This window comes from Chrysochloris asiatica, unplaced genomic scaffold (genome assembly GCF_000296735.1).
Source record: "Chrysochloris asiatica unplaced genomic scaffold, ChrAsi1.0 scaffold00116, whole genome shotgun sequence".
Taxonomy (NCBI): domain Eukaryota; kingdom Metazoa; phylum Chordata; class Mammalia; order Afrosoricida; family Chrysochloridae; genus Chrysochloris; species Chrysochloris asiatica.
This window is the reverse complement of record NW_006408634.1, coordinates 7,940,349-7,953,076: the sequence shown is the minus strand read 5'-3', so window position 1 is coordinate 7,953,076 and position 12,728 is coordinate 7,940,349. Positions and strand designations below refer to the sequence as shown.

Genomic DNA, 12,728 nt, shown 5'->3' with positions numbered 1-12,728 from the left:
GTCAGTCCTCAGGCCCTCTCATATCCAGTAGTTTCCAGCCCTAGTTTATATTTTCCCTGGCCTCTCTCTCCCCCGTGGACGCCATCCCGCAGTCCCCTCCCTGGTGCCCGCGCTGACCCGCCGCCACCTCAGTTTCTCTCACGCCTGCTTTTCTGAAGCCACCCACGGTCCCAGAGAAGCCAGGGCCCCGAGCATTCGACACGCGCGCCACTTCCAGCATACTAACCCGCGCGGGACGCCCCAATTGTCTCGTACGGGCTCCAAGCGCCGCTGCTCGCACCGGCTCCGCGCGCGACGTCAGTCCCAATTTCGCGCCACCACGGAATTCGCGCGCAGACTTCGCGGCTGGGGGTGGGACTGAGTAGAGGGGCGGAGCCCGAGAGACGTCCACTCCACTCGAGGCCGTCTTCCCTCGCAGAGGCCACTGGGAGTTGTAGTTCCTCAAATAGGAGGTGGCCGGAAAACGGGGAAGGGGTTGGGTGAGCCCTCCGTAGAGCACGCTGGGAAGAGACCTGCAGGTCCGAAAAATGACTGGCAAGAAAGAGAGCGATTAGCAATCGGGGTAGAGAGACGCGGCGAGAGGCACGGCGGGAAGAGAGGCGGGAGACCGCGCGGAGCATCCCGGGAGCGAGGGCCCAGCCGGTCCTCGGCGCGGGGTATTGTGGGTGGCGGACGCCGCTCTTGGGCGGGTAGGTAAGTGGGGAGGGGCGGAAAGGCTGCACAGCTGGGGGAAGGGAGAGGCACAGCTGGGTGGGACGGAGGGGTGGGGAGGGCTGCTGTGGGCGGAGCTGGAAGGAATGGATGAGGCAAGAGTGGAGTGGAAGAGGCTGAATGAAGTTGGGAGTGGGGGGAGGCTGAAATTGGAGGTAGGCGAGCGTCTGAGGTGAAGAAGCCTATTTGGATAAGGGGTCATGTCCAGACAAGATCGCACTCTGGGGAGGATGAGTACCAGTTGGAGTCAGGGTGGGAGGGAGATCACAGATGACACATGGAGGGACAATTGGCCACAGTGGATTGGGCACACCTGTAGGTGAAGAGACCATAATGGAGTGCGGGACGCACATCTGGAGATGACAGTCTCTGAGAAGCTGGGATCATAGCTAGATGCGGGGTCTACAGGGGTCGCGTTTGGCAGAGAGGTGCCAGTTGCATATTGGAGACATAAGAGAAGAAAGCCACAGGTGCTTGTGGCATGCGAAGGGGATTGGGGGCGTGACGGCGCTCCAGAAGCACATCTGGAGATGGGGCATCCTGAGATATGGCACAGCTGGATGTAGTGGGGCAATGGCCAAATGAAGACACATTGATGGGAACACCAGATGAATGAGGGCACATGGGAATTACCCCACTGTAAGAGGTCGTTGGAGGCACATCTGAGGAAGTTTCAGCTCGAGTTGGGAACACGTTTGAAGGGCTTCAAAAGGTTCCTGGGATTAGGGATCAGGACGACAGGACCCATTCTTCCTAGGGGATAAGAGATGGCAGGCGCATGGGCAGCCAAAGAACCCCAAAACCCACTGCCATGGAGTCAATTCCACTCATTACAACCATGCAGGACGAGTAGAACCACTGCGCCACCAGGGTTACATACGGTTTGGTTAGTCGGTTATGTACCGTGGAGTCGCTTCCGACTCATAGCGACCCTGTACAGGATTTCCGAGGCTGTGAATCTTTACTGGAGCAGAAAGCCTCATCTTTCTCCCGCGAAACAGCTGGTAGTTTCCAACCTTGCGGTTCGCAGCCACTGTGCTCCCAGAGCCCCTTTACATACGGTTAAGGGATGGTAATTCATATCTGGAGTGAGAAATAGCTGCATCTTGGACCCGCCTGAGTAGAGGCCGGTGGAGAGTGCAGGAAGTGGGCTACCACAAGAAGGAGTGAATCTGATACCTAGGTGTCCTCCTTCCCCTCTCCCCTACCCAGGCGCCCCAGGATGGATCGGCCAGAGCCCCCAGCCTGCACAGCAGTGGGGCAGGAGGAGCGGGAACTGAGGGAACAGGCCTTCTTTTCATGGGCCGAATTCAGCTGCTTCTTCGACGCGTGGTGTCAGCGGCGGCTTGCGCTGTTCTTCGTCAAGAGCTCCATGCACCTGGCGCGCTGCCACTGGGCCAGCGCGCCCTCACTCTACTCGCTCATCGACGTGCTCAAGTATAGCTACGTGCGGCTCGTTTGCAAGGACGTGCGCGCGCCCAGCCGGCCCGCCGTGGGGTGCGTGATCCCAAGCCGCCGGCCTGCTGCGGGGTGGGGGCGAGAAGTAAGGTGTTCAGGGATAGACAAGAGACACGCATCCACCCAGAGATGGGGCAGACCTAGACAGGAAGAGGCTGAATACGCTTTCAAAGAGGAGCAGAGGGTCTAGATTACTGCTGGAGAGAGAGGCGGCGGAGGGGGGTGGGAATCAAACCCCTTGCCATAGAAGTCGATTCTGACTCGGGGACTTCAAAGGATAGAGTAGAAGTGTTTCACAGGATTTCCAAGGCTGTCATCTTTACAGAAGCTGACTGCTACCTCTTTCTCTTGCTGAGTGGCTGATGGGTTCAAACCACCAACCTTCTGGTTAGCAGTCACACAACCACCAGGAATCTTGACACAGGAGCAAAAAATTCCTCAGCCAACCTATAGGGCAAGAGTCGAATTGCCCCATGGAGTTTCCTAGGCTGTCATCTTCACAAGATTAGATTGCCAGGGGTTTTCTCCCTTAGAGCAGCTGGTAGGTTTGAACTGCTGACCTTACTGGTAGCAGCAGCCCAATGCTTAGCACACTGTGCCCCCCCAACAGAGGAAACTGGGGACAAAGCCAACACCCATGTGCGCGGCATAATGGGCCCTCTTGTTGTTGTTGTTGTTGAGTGCCATCGAGTCGGGTCCCACCCATAGCGACCCTGTACAGGGTTTCCAAGGGTGTAAATCTTTACGGGAGTAGAAAGCCTCATCTTTCTCCCGCGGAGCGGCTGGTAGTTTCGAACCGCTGACCTTAAGGTTCGCAGCCCGATTCGTAACCACTACGCTACCAGAGCTCCTAATGGGCCCTCTTATACAGGCTTTATTAGAGATCCAGAAAGAGTACAGGAGTAAATGAACACCCCAGACACACACAAAGAAAATTCCAGATGCATGGAGACATGGAGCCAAGACACCAGCACAAGCCAAAAAAGCCAAGAGACTATCACATAATTCACAATAAAAAAAAAAAAAAAAACCGGAGAGCCAGGCTTTGCACTCATAGAACAGAAACAATGGAATACTGAGTTGCAGAGAAAGCGACAGGAAAAAAGAGATAAAGGCACTGTAGGATAAGCACTGGACTGTGAAGCAAAAGGTTGGTAGTTCAGTGAATCAAACCCAGCAAGCAGCTGCTCCTCAGAAGTCAGGATCTACTCAATGGCACTTAACAACAACAACAACAACAACAAAGGCAAGGCCAAGTCTGTGCTGGGTGCTAAGTCTAGGGGGTGGGTGTTTAACTTCTGGGATTTTCAGATTGGATGAGAAGCTGACACTAAAGGCACAGGCTTACCAATCATTCCCTACAATGGCCTAAGAGCTACAGAAAATAAAGGGCAGGTGACAAATCAGAGAGCTGGGGAAACACACACAGCTGAGAGGTTTTCATTGACCCTAACTATAAACCTGAAGCCCTGCTAACTGTTGGCCTGCTAATAGCAAAGTCTGCAGTCGGAAACTTGGCAGGAGAAGACGCGGCAGCCTGCTTCTGTAAAGATTTATCGCCTTGGAACCCTCAATGGAGCAGTTCTATTCGGTCCTCTAGGGTCCTTGTTAGTCAGAATCTATGCATCAGTAGTAGGCTTGGGTTTCGGTTTAACGTGAAAACCACTAGACCACTGAGATTCATGTATGTCAGAGTAGAACTGTGCTCCAGGGTCCTTGTCAGTCAGAATCAATGCATCAGTAGTAGGCTTGGGTTTCGGTTTAACGTGAAAACCACTAGACCACTGAGATTCATGTATGTCAGAGTAGAACTGTGCTCCAGGGTCCTTGTCAGTCAGAATCAATGCATCAGTAGTAGGCTTGGGTTTCGGTTTAACGTGAAAACCACTAGACCACTGAGATTCATGTATGTCAGTGTAGAACTGTGCTCCAGGGTCCTTGTCAGTCAGAATCAATGCATCAGTAGTAGGCTTGGGTTTCGGTTTAACGTGAAAACCACTGGACCACTGAGATTCATGTATGTCAGGGTAGAACTGTGCTCCCCAGGGTTCTCAGTGGCTGATATTTTCACAAGTAGGTTTCCAGACCTTTCTTCCAAGGCTTCTTTAAGTGAGTTGGAACTGCCAACTTTTTGGTTAGCAGTCAAGTGCTTTAACCATTTGCACACCACCTAGGGGTTTCTGGGTGGCACAAGAGATTTATGATTGACTGATAATTGAAAGGTTGGTAGTTCAAACCCACCCAGCCACTTCTTGGAAGAATGGGCTGGTGATCTGTTTCTATAATTATTATAGCCAAGACAACCCAATACGTATATAGAGAGAGTTCTACTATGTAACAAGGAGCTCTGGTAGCGTAGTGGTTACGAATCGGGCTGCTAACCTCAAGGTCGGCAGTTCAAAACTACCAGCTGTTCTGCGGGAGAAAGATGAGGCGGTCTGCTCCTGTAAAGATTTACAGCCTTGGAAACCCTGAATAGGGTCGGAACCGACTCCACGGTACTTAACAACAACAACAACAACTATGTAACACAAAGGAGCTCTGGTAGCTTAGTGGTTATGAATCGGGCTGCAAACCTTAAGGTCAGCAGTTCAAAACTACCAGCTGATCCATGGGAGAAAGTTGAGACTCTCTGCTCCCATAAATATTTGCAGCCTCAGAAACCTTGTACAGTGTCACTATGAGTCAGAACCAACTCCGAGTCATATAACAACAACAGCTGTGTAACACATGGGGCGTCAACTAGTCAGAATCACCTCAGCACCAGTGAATTTTACATTTTAAAACAGGAATGTTCACCAGGAACATTTCTGAGTGGTGCTTATAGGATAAGCACTGGACTGCTAACCATTAGGTCAGCAGTTCAAACCCACCAGCTGCTCCTTGGAAACCCTATATAGGGTCACTATGAGTTGGAAATGACTCAAAGACCGACTGTTAGACCAACCATTAACAACAACTACTTGAAGCTTAGGAAGGTGCGGAGCCCACATTAGCATAAAGTGGGTGGGTCACCAACCCCTTAGAGGATTGGCAGTCAAGTTTGTCCCAGTCCCCACCACTCTCTGCTGCCTCATGCTGGTCAGTGTCACACCCTTGTTTGCCTGCCTGGCCCCTGTAGGTGCATGAACTGGAGAACCTTGAATAGGGAGTTTGTAGATGAGGGTAGAGTGTTGAACATAAGCTTTGCGTTCAGGTAGTCTGAGATAGGTTTCCTGACTTTGTGGTCACTGTCGATGTGTGAGGTTGAGACCTTAATTGGGAAATGTTCAGCTACTAACTGAAAGACGACAGTTCGAACCCACCAGGTGACCCTGGGTAGAAGAGACTTGGAGATCTGCTCCCATATAGATTACAGTCGCAGAAACCCTCTGGAGCATTTCTGCTGTGCTCTACAGAATCACTGAGTCGGAATCAACTCCCCAGTGTAGGTTGGTTTTGGCTGGTTATGATTGTGATTAGGAATCCTGGTGATACAACCGTTAAAGTGCTCAGCTGTGAACCAAAAGGTCAGCAACTAGAACCTACCAGCTGTTCCTGCAAGAGAAAGATGAGGCTTCCATAAAGAGTGTTGGTTTTGTAGTGTACCATAGAGTCCGTTCTGACTGACCGCAACCCTGTATAGGGGTTTCCGAAGCTGTGAATCTTTATGGGAGCAGAAAACCTCATCTTTCTCCCGTGGAGTGGCTGGTGGATTTGAACTACTGACCTTTTGGTTAGCAGCCCAACACATACCCCGTGACAGCGGCAGGGCTCGTTTCTGCACAGATGCCAGCCTTGGAAACCCTCTGAGGCAGTTCTGCTGTGTCCTGTAGGGTCACTGTGAGTAGGAATCCACAGGACAGCGGTGAGTTATCACAGATGGACAATCTCTGACAACCAGCCATTCCCACCTGCATTTATTATGGAATTATCATGCTTACTAGTTCACCAGTAAACCTGGTGCCACCAAGTAGATACCAACTGACGGCGACCTCATGTGTGTCTGGGTAGAACTGTACTCTACAAGGTTTTTAATCACTAATTTTTTTTAAGATGCTCTGGTAGTGTAGTGGTTACGAATCGGGCTGTGAACCTTAAGGTCAGCAGTTCAAAACTACCAGCCACTTCGCGGGAGAAAGATGAGGCTTTCTACTCCCATCAAGATTTACAGCCTTGGAAACCCTGTACAAGGTTACTATGGGTTGGAATTGACTCGACGGCACTTAACAACAATTTTTTGCAAGTGGATCACTAGGCCTGTCTTCAGACATGCCTTTGGGTAGGCTTGAACCACTAGTCTTTCAGTTAGCAACTGAGCATGTTAACCATTTTCACTGCCCAAATCAAACGAAACCCACTACCATCAAGCCAATGTTGGCTTATAATGTGAAACAGCATGGGTTAATGCAAAGGACTGCAAAGTTGGTTTGCTCCTCAAGGTCAGTCGTTCAAGCTCACCATCCACTCCTCAGAAACTATACAGGGTCGCTATGAGTCTGAACCAACTGTCCCAAAATCTGTTGCCAGTCCATTTCAACTCAAAACAGAGTAGAACTGCCCCATAGAGTTTCTTAGGATGTAAACCTTCAAGGGGACAGATTGCCAAGTCTTTCTCCCGAGTTCTGCCCTACCCTAGAGGGTCTCTGTGAGTCATAACTGACGCAGTAGTAACAAACTTGCTTTGGTTTTTCCTTATGGGAGCTGAATGACTAGTCTTTTCTCTTGCGGAGCAGCTGGTGGGTTCAAACCAACAATCTTTTCGTTCGTGGCCCGGCGCTTAACTGTTGTGCCACCAGGGCTCCTTACCCGATTGCTAAGTGCTGTGGAGTCAGTTCTGACTCACGGCGACCCTGTGTACGACAGAACAGAACATTGCGCCATCTTCACCATGGTTCCTATGTCTGAGCGCATTGTTGCAGCCACTCTGTCAATCCATCTCCTTGGAGGTCTTCCTCTTTTTCACTGCTCCTCCATTTTACTAAGCATGTTCTTCTCCAGGAACTGGTTCCCCCCCACCCCCATCACATGTCCAAAGTAGGTAAAACAGTCTTCCTTGTTTCTAATGAGCATTCTAGCTGTCCTTCTCCAACACGGATTTGTTTGCTCTTCCGGTGGTTCATGGTATATTCAGTATTCTTTGCCAACACCATGGTTCCAAGGCATCATTTCTTCTTTGGTCTTCTTTCTTCATTGTCCAGCTTTCATGTGCATATAAGCTGATAGAAGATACCAATGGCTTGCCTCAAGTGCACTTTAGTCTTTAAAGTGGCATCTTTGCTTTTTAATAAAAGACTAAAGCTTTTCCAGCAGTTATTCCAATGCAATACAATATGTTTGATTTCTTAACTGCTGCTTACATGGGCATTGATTATGGAACCAAGTAAAATTCAATCCTTGACAAGCACAGGAATGTTGTTAAGTGTTGTCAAGGTGATTACAATTCATAGTGTCCCTGTATAGGGTTTCTGAGAAACAGCTAGTGGATTTGACCTGTTGACCTTTCAGTTAGCAGTCCAGTGCTTACCCTACAGTGCCACCCCAGGAGTCCATTACCATAGGTATATTGCTGTTAAGTGCCATCAAACTGGTTCCAACCCATATCAACCCTGTATAGGGTTTCTGAGGAGTGGCTGGTGAATTTGAACCGCTGACCTTGCAATTCAAACTACTAACCTTATAGTCGAGTGCTTATCCTACAGCATCACACCAGGACTCTATCCATAGGTATTGGAGTTAGGATTTACAACACATTTGGAGGGGAGGGGGTGGACAGTTCAATCCAGGACAGCAGATGATGGAGGAGTAAAGACAATTCCGTGGGTTCGGGGCTGGTGGGGTTGTTCCTGGATGAGGCCCCCCCTGGGGGTGGGGGGTAGGGGTTGATGAGCTATTATGAGGACCACAAGGGTACAATGGTGGTTATGTGCTGTGGAGTTGGTTCCGACTCATAGCGACCCTGTGTAGGTTTTCCGAGGCTGTAAATCTTTACAGGAGCAGAAAGCCTCATCTTTCTCCTATGGAATGGCAGGTAGTTGCGAACTGCTGACCTTGAGGTTAGCAGCCCGATTTGTAACCGCTGCGCTACCAGAACTCCTTACAACAAGGTGGGGGCCCATCATTTCTGAGCCTTCTCCCTATCGCTGTTTAAGAAGACCCGTCCAGTATCACACACATCTCAGGGCAACCTGTGGGCCAAGGTCCCAGCTTGGAGAAGTTCATGTGGAAAGAGAAAGCAGGGATGTCCCTGGAAGGGTGCCGAGACCGAAGCTTAGCAGAGCTGAAGCCACCGGCTGGGACTTTATCCCAGGAGGGCCCTGAGCAGGGCCGGCTCTGGGGCTTGGAAGCAGCCCTAGGAAGACCCCTCAGGCTGTGTGGTGGGTGGGCTGGAGACAGGAGGCCGGGCCGAGAATCCAGTGACCACAGAGCAGGGCTTCACTCCCGTGCCCCTCCTGTCCCTTTTCTCGGAGGCCTGAGCCCTGGTGGTATAGGGGTTAAGATGTTCTGATACATAGCGACCCTGTGTAGCATTCCCAAGGAGCAGCTGGTGGGTTTGAACTTCTGACCTTGTGGTTCACAGTCCACTGCTGATCCTATAGCACTACACCTAGGAAATCGTATGGGCCATTCTGCTCTGTTCTGTAGAGTTGCTGAGTTGGAATCTATCTGAAGGCGCTCAACAAGAGCATTATCAAAATACTTCTTTTACTTCTATTCAAAGTATTGTTGCCTTGATCTGTTTTGTATTTCATGTGTCATTTATTAATCCTTGGACTCTCAGGGTCTCAAGAGCTTCAGGAGAGAGAGAGGAGTGCCGGGGAGGGAGGTGGAGAGAAGCTGGAGCTGGCAGGAAGGTTGTTGGTTCAAGCACACCAGCCGTTCCTTAGAAACCCTACCCAGGGTCACTATGAGTCGGAACTGACTTGACGGCACTTCACAACACTAACAGAAGGCAAAAACATCTCTCATTGCTGCCATCGAGTCTATTTTCACTCATAGCGACCCTATAGGACAGTATACAACTACTCCATAGGGTTTCTAAGATTGTCAGCCTTTATAGGAGCAGAGAGCCTCATGTTTCTCCCTTGGAGTGGCTGGTGGATTTGAACCACCTATCTTTTGGTTACTGGCCCCCAAAATGCTTAACCCACTGTGCCACCAGGCCTCCTTAGAAAGGTTTCTAAGTGACGCGAATAGTTTGTGCTTGACAGCTAATCTAAAAAGGAGCCCTGGTGGTGTGGTGGTTACAAAATAATACAAGAGGGGGCTTCAAAAAGCTCATGAAAAATTACATTGTCTTTCAATTCAGTTTTCCCATGAACTTTTTCAAGCTCCCTCATGTTTACTATTTGGTCCTTTAAGGCAAAATTATGCCAGTCCTGAGTCAGGCTGTTAACCTCAAGGTCAGCAGTTGGAAACTGCCAGTGGTTCTGCGGGAGAAAGATGAGGCTTTGTGCTCTTGTAAAGGTTTACAGCCTCGGAAACCCTGTGCAGGGTCTCTGTGAGTTGGAACCAATTCCACTGTGCATAACCACCATTATAAACATGAAGTATCTACCCCCACTGCCCAAAATCCTGCTATCGTCCCTCAATGGAAAAATGCTAACCCCCTTTCAGAAAACAGTTGTCAATTTATATATTATCAAAGAAGTACATTCAGATTTTAATTCCCCTATTCTATTTCATTTTTGGCAATGCTGATATTAACTCCTTAAACGAATTTCACGTAATGGGCTCTGCAGTTCTGCGGGTGCATGAACATTTTTTGCTCAACTTAGTAACCCAAAGGTCAGTGGTTCAAACCCACTCATCAGCACTATGGAAGAAAGCCCTGGTGATCAGCTTTAATAAAGGTTAAACCTGTTGCTGTCACGTCGATTCTGGCTCATAGCAGCCCTGTATACATTGATGTTGTTGTTAGGTGCCATCGAGTCAGTTCCGGCTCATAGCAACCCGATGCAAAACAGAACTAAACACTTCCCAGCCCTGCGCCTCCACTATTACTGTTAGGTTTGAACACATTGCTGCTACCACTGTGTTAATGCATCTTGTTAGGAATCTTCCTCTCTTTCATTGATCCTGTACCATATTATCAGTAGAGACCAGTCCCTGTTAGAGGACATCAGGGACTCCTCCAGGGATTGGTCCTTCCTGATAACACGTCCTTCTCTAGGGACTGGTTATTTGAGGGACAGGTCCCGCCTGATGACATGTCCAAAGTATGAGAAATGAAATCTTGCCACGCTGGCTTCTAAGGAGCATTCTGGCTCCACTTCTTCCAACACAGAGTTGTTTGTTCTTCTTATAATCCGTGGTACTTTTAATATTCTTCTCCAACACCATAACTCAAATATATAAATATATGCTTCAGAAAGTTCCTGGGAAAATCCCATTGTTTGTAAATTCCATTTTCCCATGATCTTTTGGAAGCTCCCTCATCTATACAGTATGAAGCATGTGTTCGTTTCCTATAACTACTATAGCAAATTTCTACAATTGCAGTGGCTTAAAGCAGCACTTTTTCATTATGATACTAGAGGTCAGATGTGTGAAATGGGTTGCGCTAGGCTGAAATCTGCATCTTTTTCCCATGGAACAGCTGGTGGGTTCAGATTGCTGACTTTTCAGTTAGCGCGTGCTTAACCACTGCACACCAGGGCTGCTTTTAGATGTCTTTGAGGGTTGCTATACTGCCTATCGGGAGTCCTGGTGTGGCACTGTGGGTTAATGCGCCAGACTACAAAGCCGTCTGAACTGCAAGGTCGGCGGTTCAAGCTCACCAGCTGCTCCTCGGAAACCCTATACAGGGTCGCTATGGGTCGGAACTGACTTGACGGCATTTAACAACAGCAACATACTGCCTATCACAATGCTATTTATACAAAGAGTTTCTACCTAAACCTCTTTGAGTGAGACACATGCTAAAAAAAGTACACACATGCGGGTGCAACTTGATGGATTTTTACAAAATAAAATACTTAATATAACTAGCACCCAGAACAAGAAACAGAATACCCTTGGCCCCAAGAAGCCCCCCTTGAGTCCCCTCCTAGGGTTAACGCCTCAAAGGTAACAACTCTAGTTTTATAACAGCAGAGGTCAGTTTTACCTGGTTTCTAACATAATATAAATGGGAACCACACAGTATAGTCTCTTGTGTCTAATCTCATTTCACACAGCATGTTTGTAAGATCTGTTCCATCCACTTGGTTGCGGAGAGTAATGATTGTTCATTCTTACACCATGGTTTCTTTGCCCATTGTATTGTTGGGTATTTGAGTTGTTGCAACTATTTGGTCAAGATACTATCAATAGTGGTGCTATAAGCATTATAGTATACGTCTTTGTTGTTGTTAAGTGCCATCAAGTCAGTTCCAACTCATAGTGACTCTGTATAGAGTTTCTGAAGAATAGCGGGTGAGCTTGAACCGCCAATGTTGAGGTTCAAACCAACCTTGCAGTCCAGCGCGTTACCCCGTAGCACCACACCAGTATATGTCTTTTGTTGTTGATGGTGTTAAGTGCTGTTGAGTCGGTTCTGACCCACAGCAACCCTGTATAGGGTTTCTGAGGAGCGGCTGGAGAGCTTGAACCTCCAACCTTGCAGTTCAAACCAACTTTGCTGTCTAACACATTAGCAAACAGCGCCACACCAGGACTCCAAAAATATGGAACACTTCACGAATTTGTATGTCATCCTTGTGTAGGGACCATGCTAATCTTCTCTGTATCGTTCCAATTTTAGTATATGTGCTGCCAAAGCGAACACATATATATCTTTGTTGTTGTTGTTAAGTGCCATCAAGTCGGCTCCGACCCATAGCGACCCTGTAGACGGTTTCCTAGGCTGTAAATCTTTACAGGAGCAGAAAGCCTCATCTTTTTCCTGTGGTGTGGCTGGTAGTTTCGAACTGCTGACCTAAAGGTTCTCAGCCTGATTCATAACCATTACGCTACCAGAGCTCCTTTAGGACTCCTTTAGACACCTATTATTATGCATTTATCTTGAGTGGAATTGTTGAATCACAGAAGCATGTGGTCACCGTCTTTAGTATCTGCTGAAACTGCCAGGTAGTTTTCCATTTTACACTCCTAACTACAATGTAAGAGCATCCCAGTTGCTCCACATCCTCGCCAACACTTGATATTATCTGTCTTTCATTTTGGCCATGCTGGTGCATGTGTAGTGATATTTCCTAGGGTTTCAATTTGTATTTCCTTCATGACAAATGAGCTAGGGCACCTTTTCATGTATGTAAAGTTTTCAAACACAGAAGCATTTTTTATGGATGCATAAAAACATGTGGGGATGATAGATACCCAGTGAGAATGATAAACACCTGGTTTTGTAGAGGGGAGTTTGCTGGGGTAGGGTTCAAAAGAGAACCTCAACTTGTGATGTTATTGCTAAAGCAGAGGTGAAGGCAGAAGTGTCTGAAATGTTTTTGATCTTAAAATTTTTCAAAGCAAAGATTTCTTAAATCCATCCAGTTTTAATCAAACTGAGCAGAGGAAACCATCACAGCAAATAGCATTGAACATGTTCTAGACACGGAACTCAAGTGCTTTACAGACAGCAC

The 12,728-nt window shown here is 48.2% G+C and overlaps 1 protein-coding gene across 1 annotated transcript in view; it reads left to right on the top strand.

Moving 5' to 3' along the window:
• The first annotated feature begins 1,933 nt into the window (after positions 1–1,933).
• The window catches only part of LOC102838242 (chromosome unknown open reading frame, human C19orf68), a 19,698-nt gene continuing 8,903 nt past the window's right edge, over positions 1,934–12,728 (top strand). The window contains exon 1 of the mRNA XM_006868416.1: positions 1,934–2,208. Coding sequence (XP_006868478.1) covers positions 1,934–2,208 — 275 coding nt within the window. The remainder of the gene's footprint in view (positions 2,209–12,728) is intronic.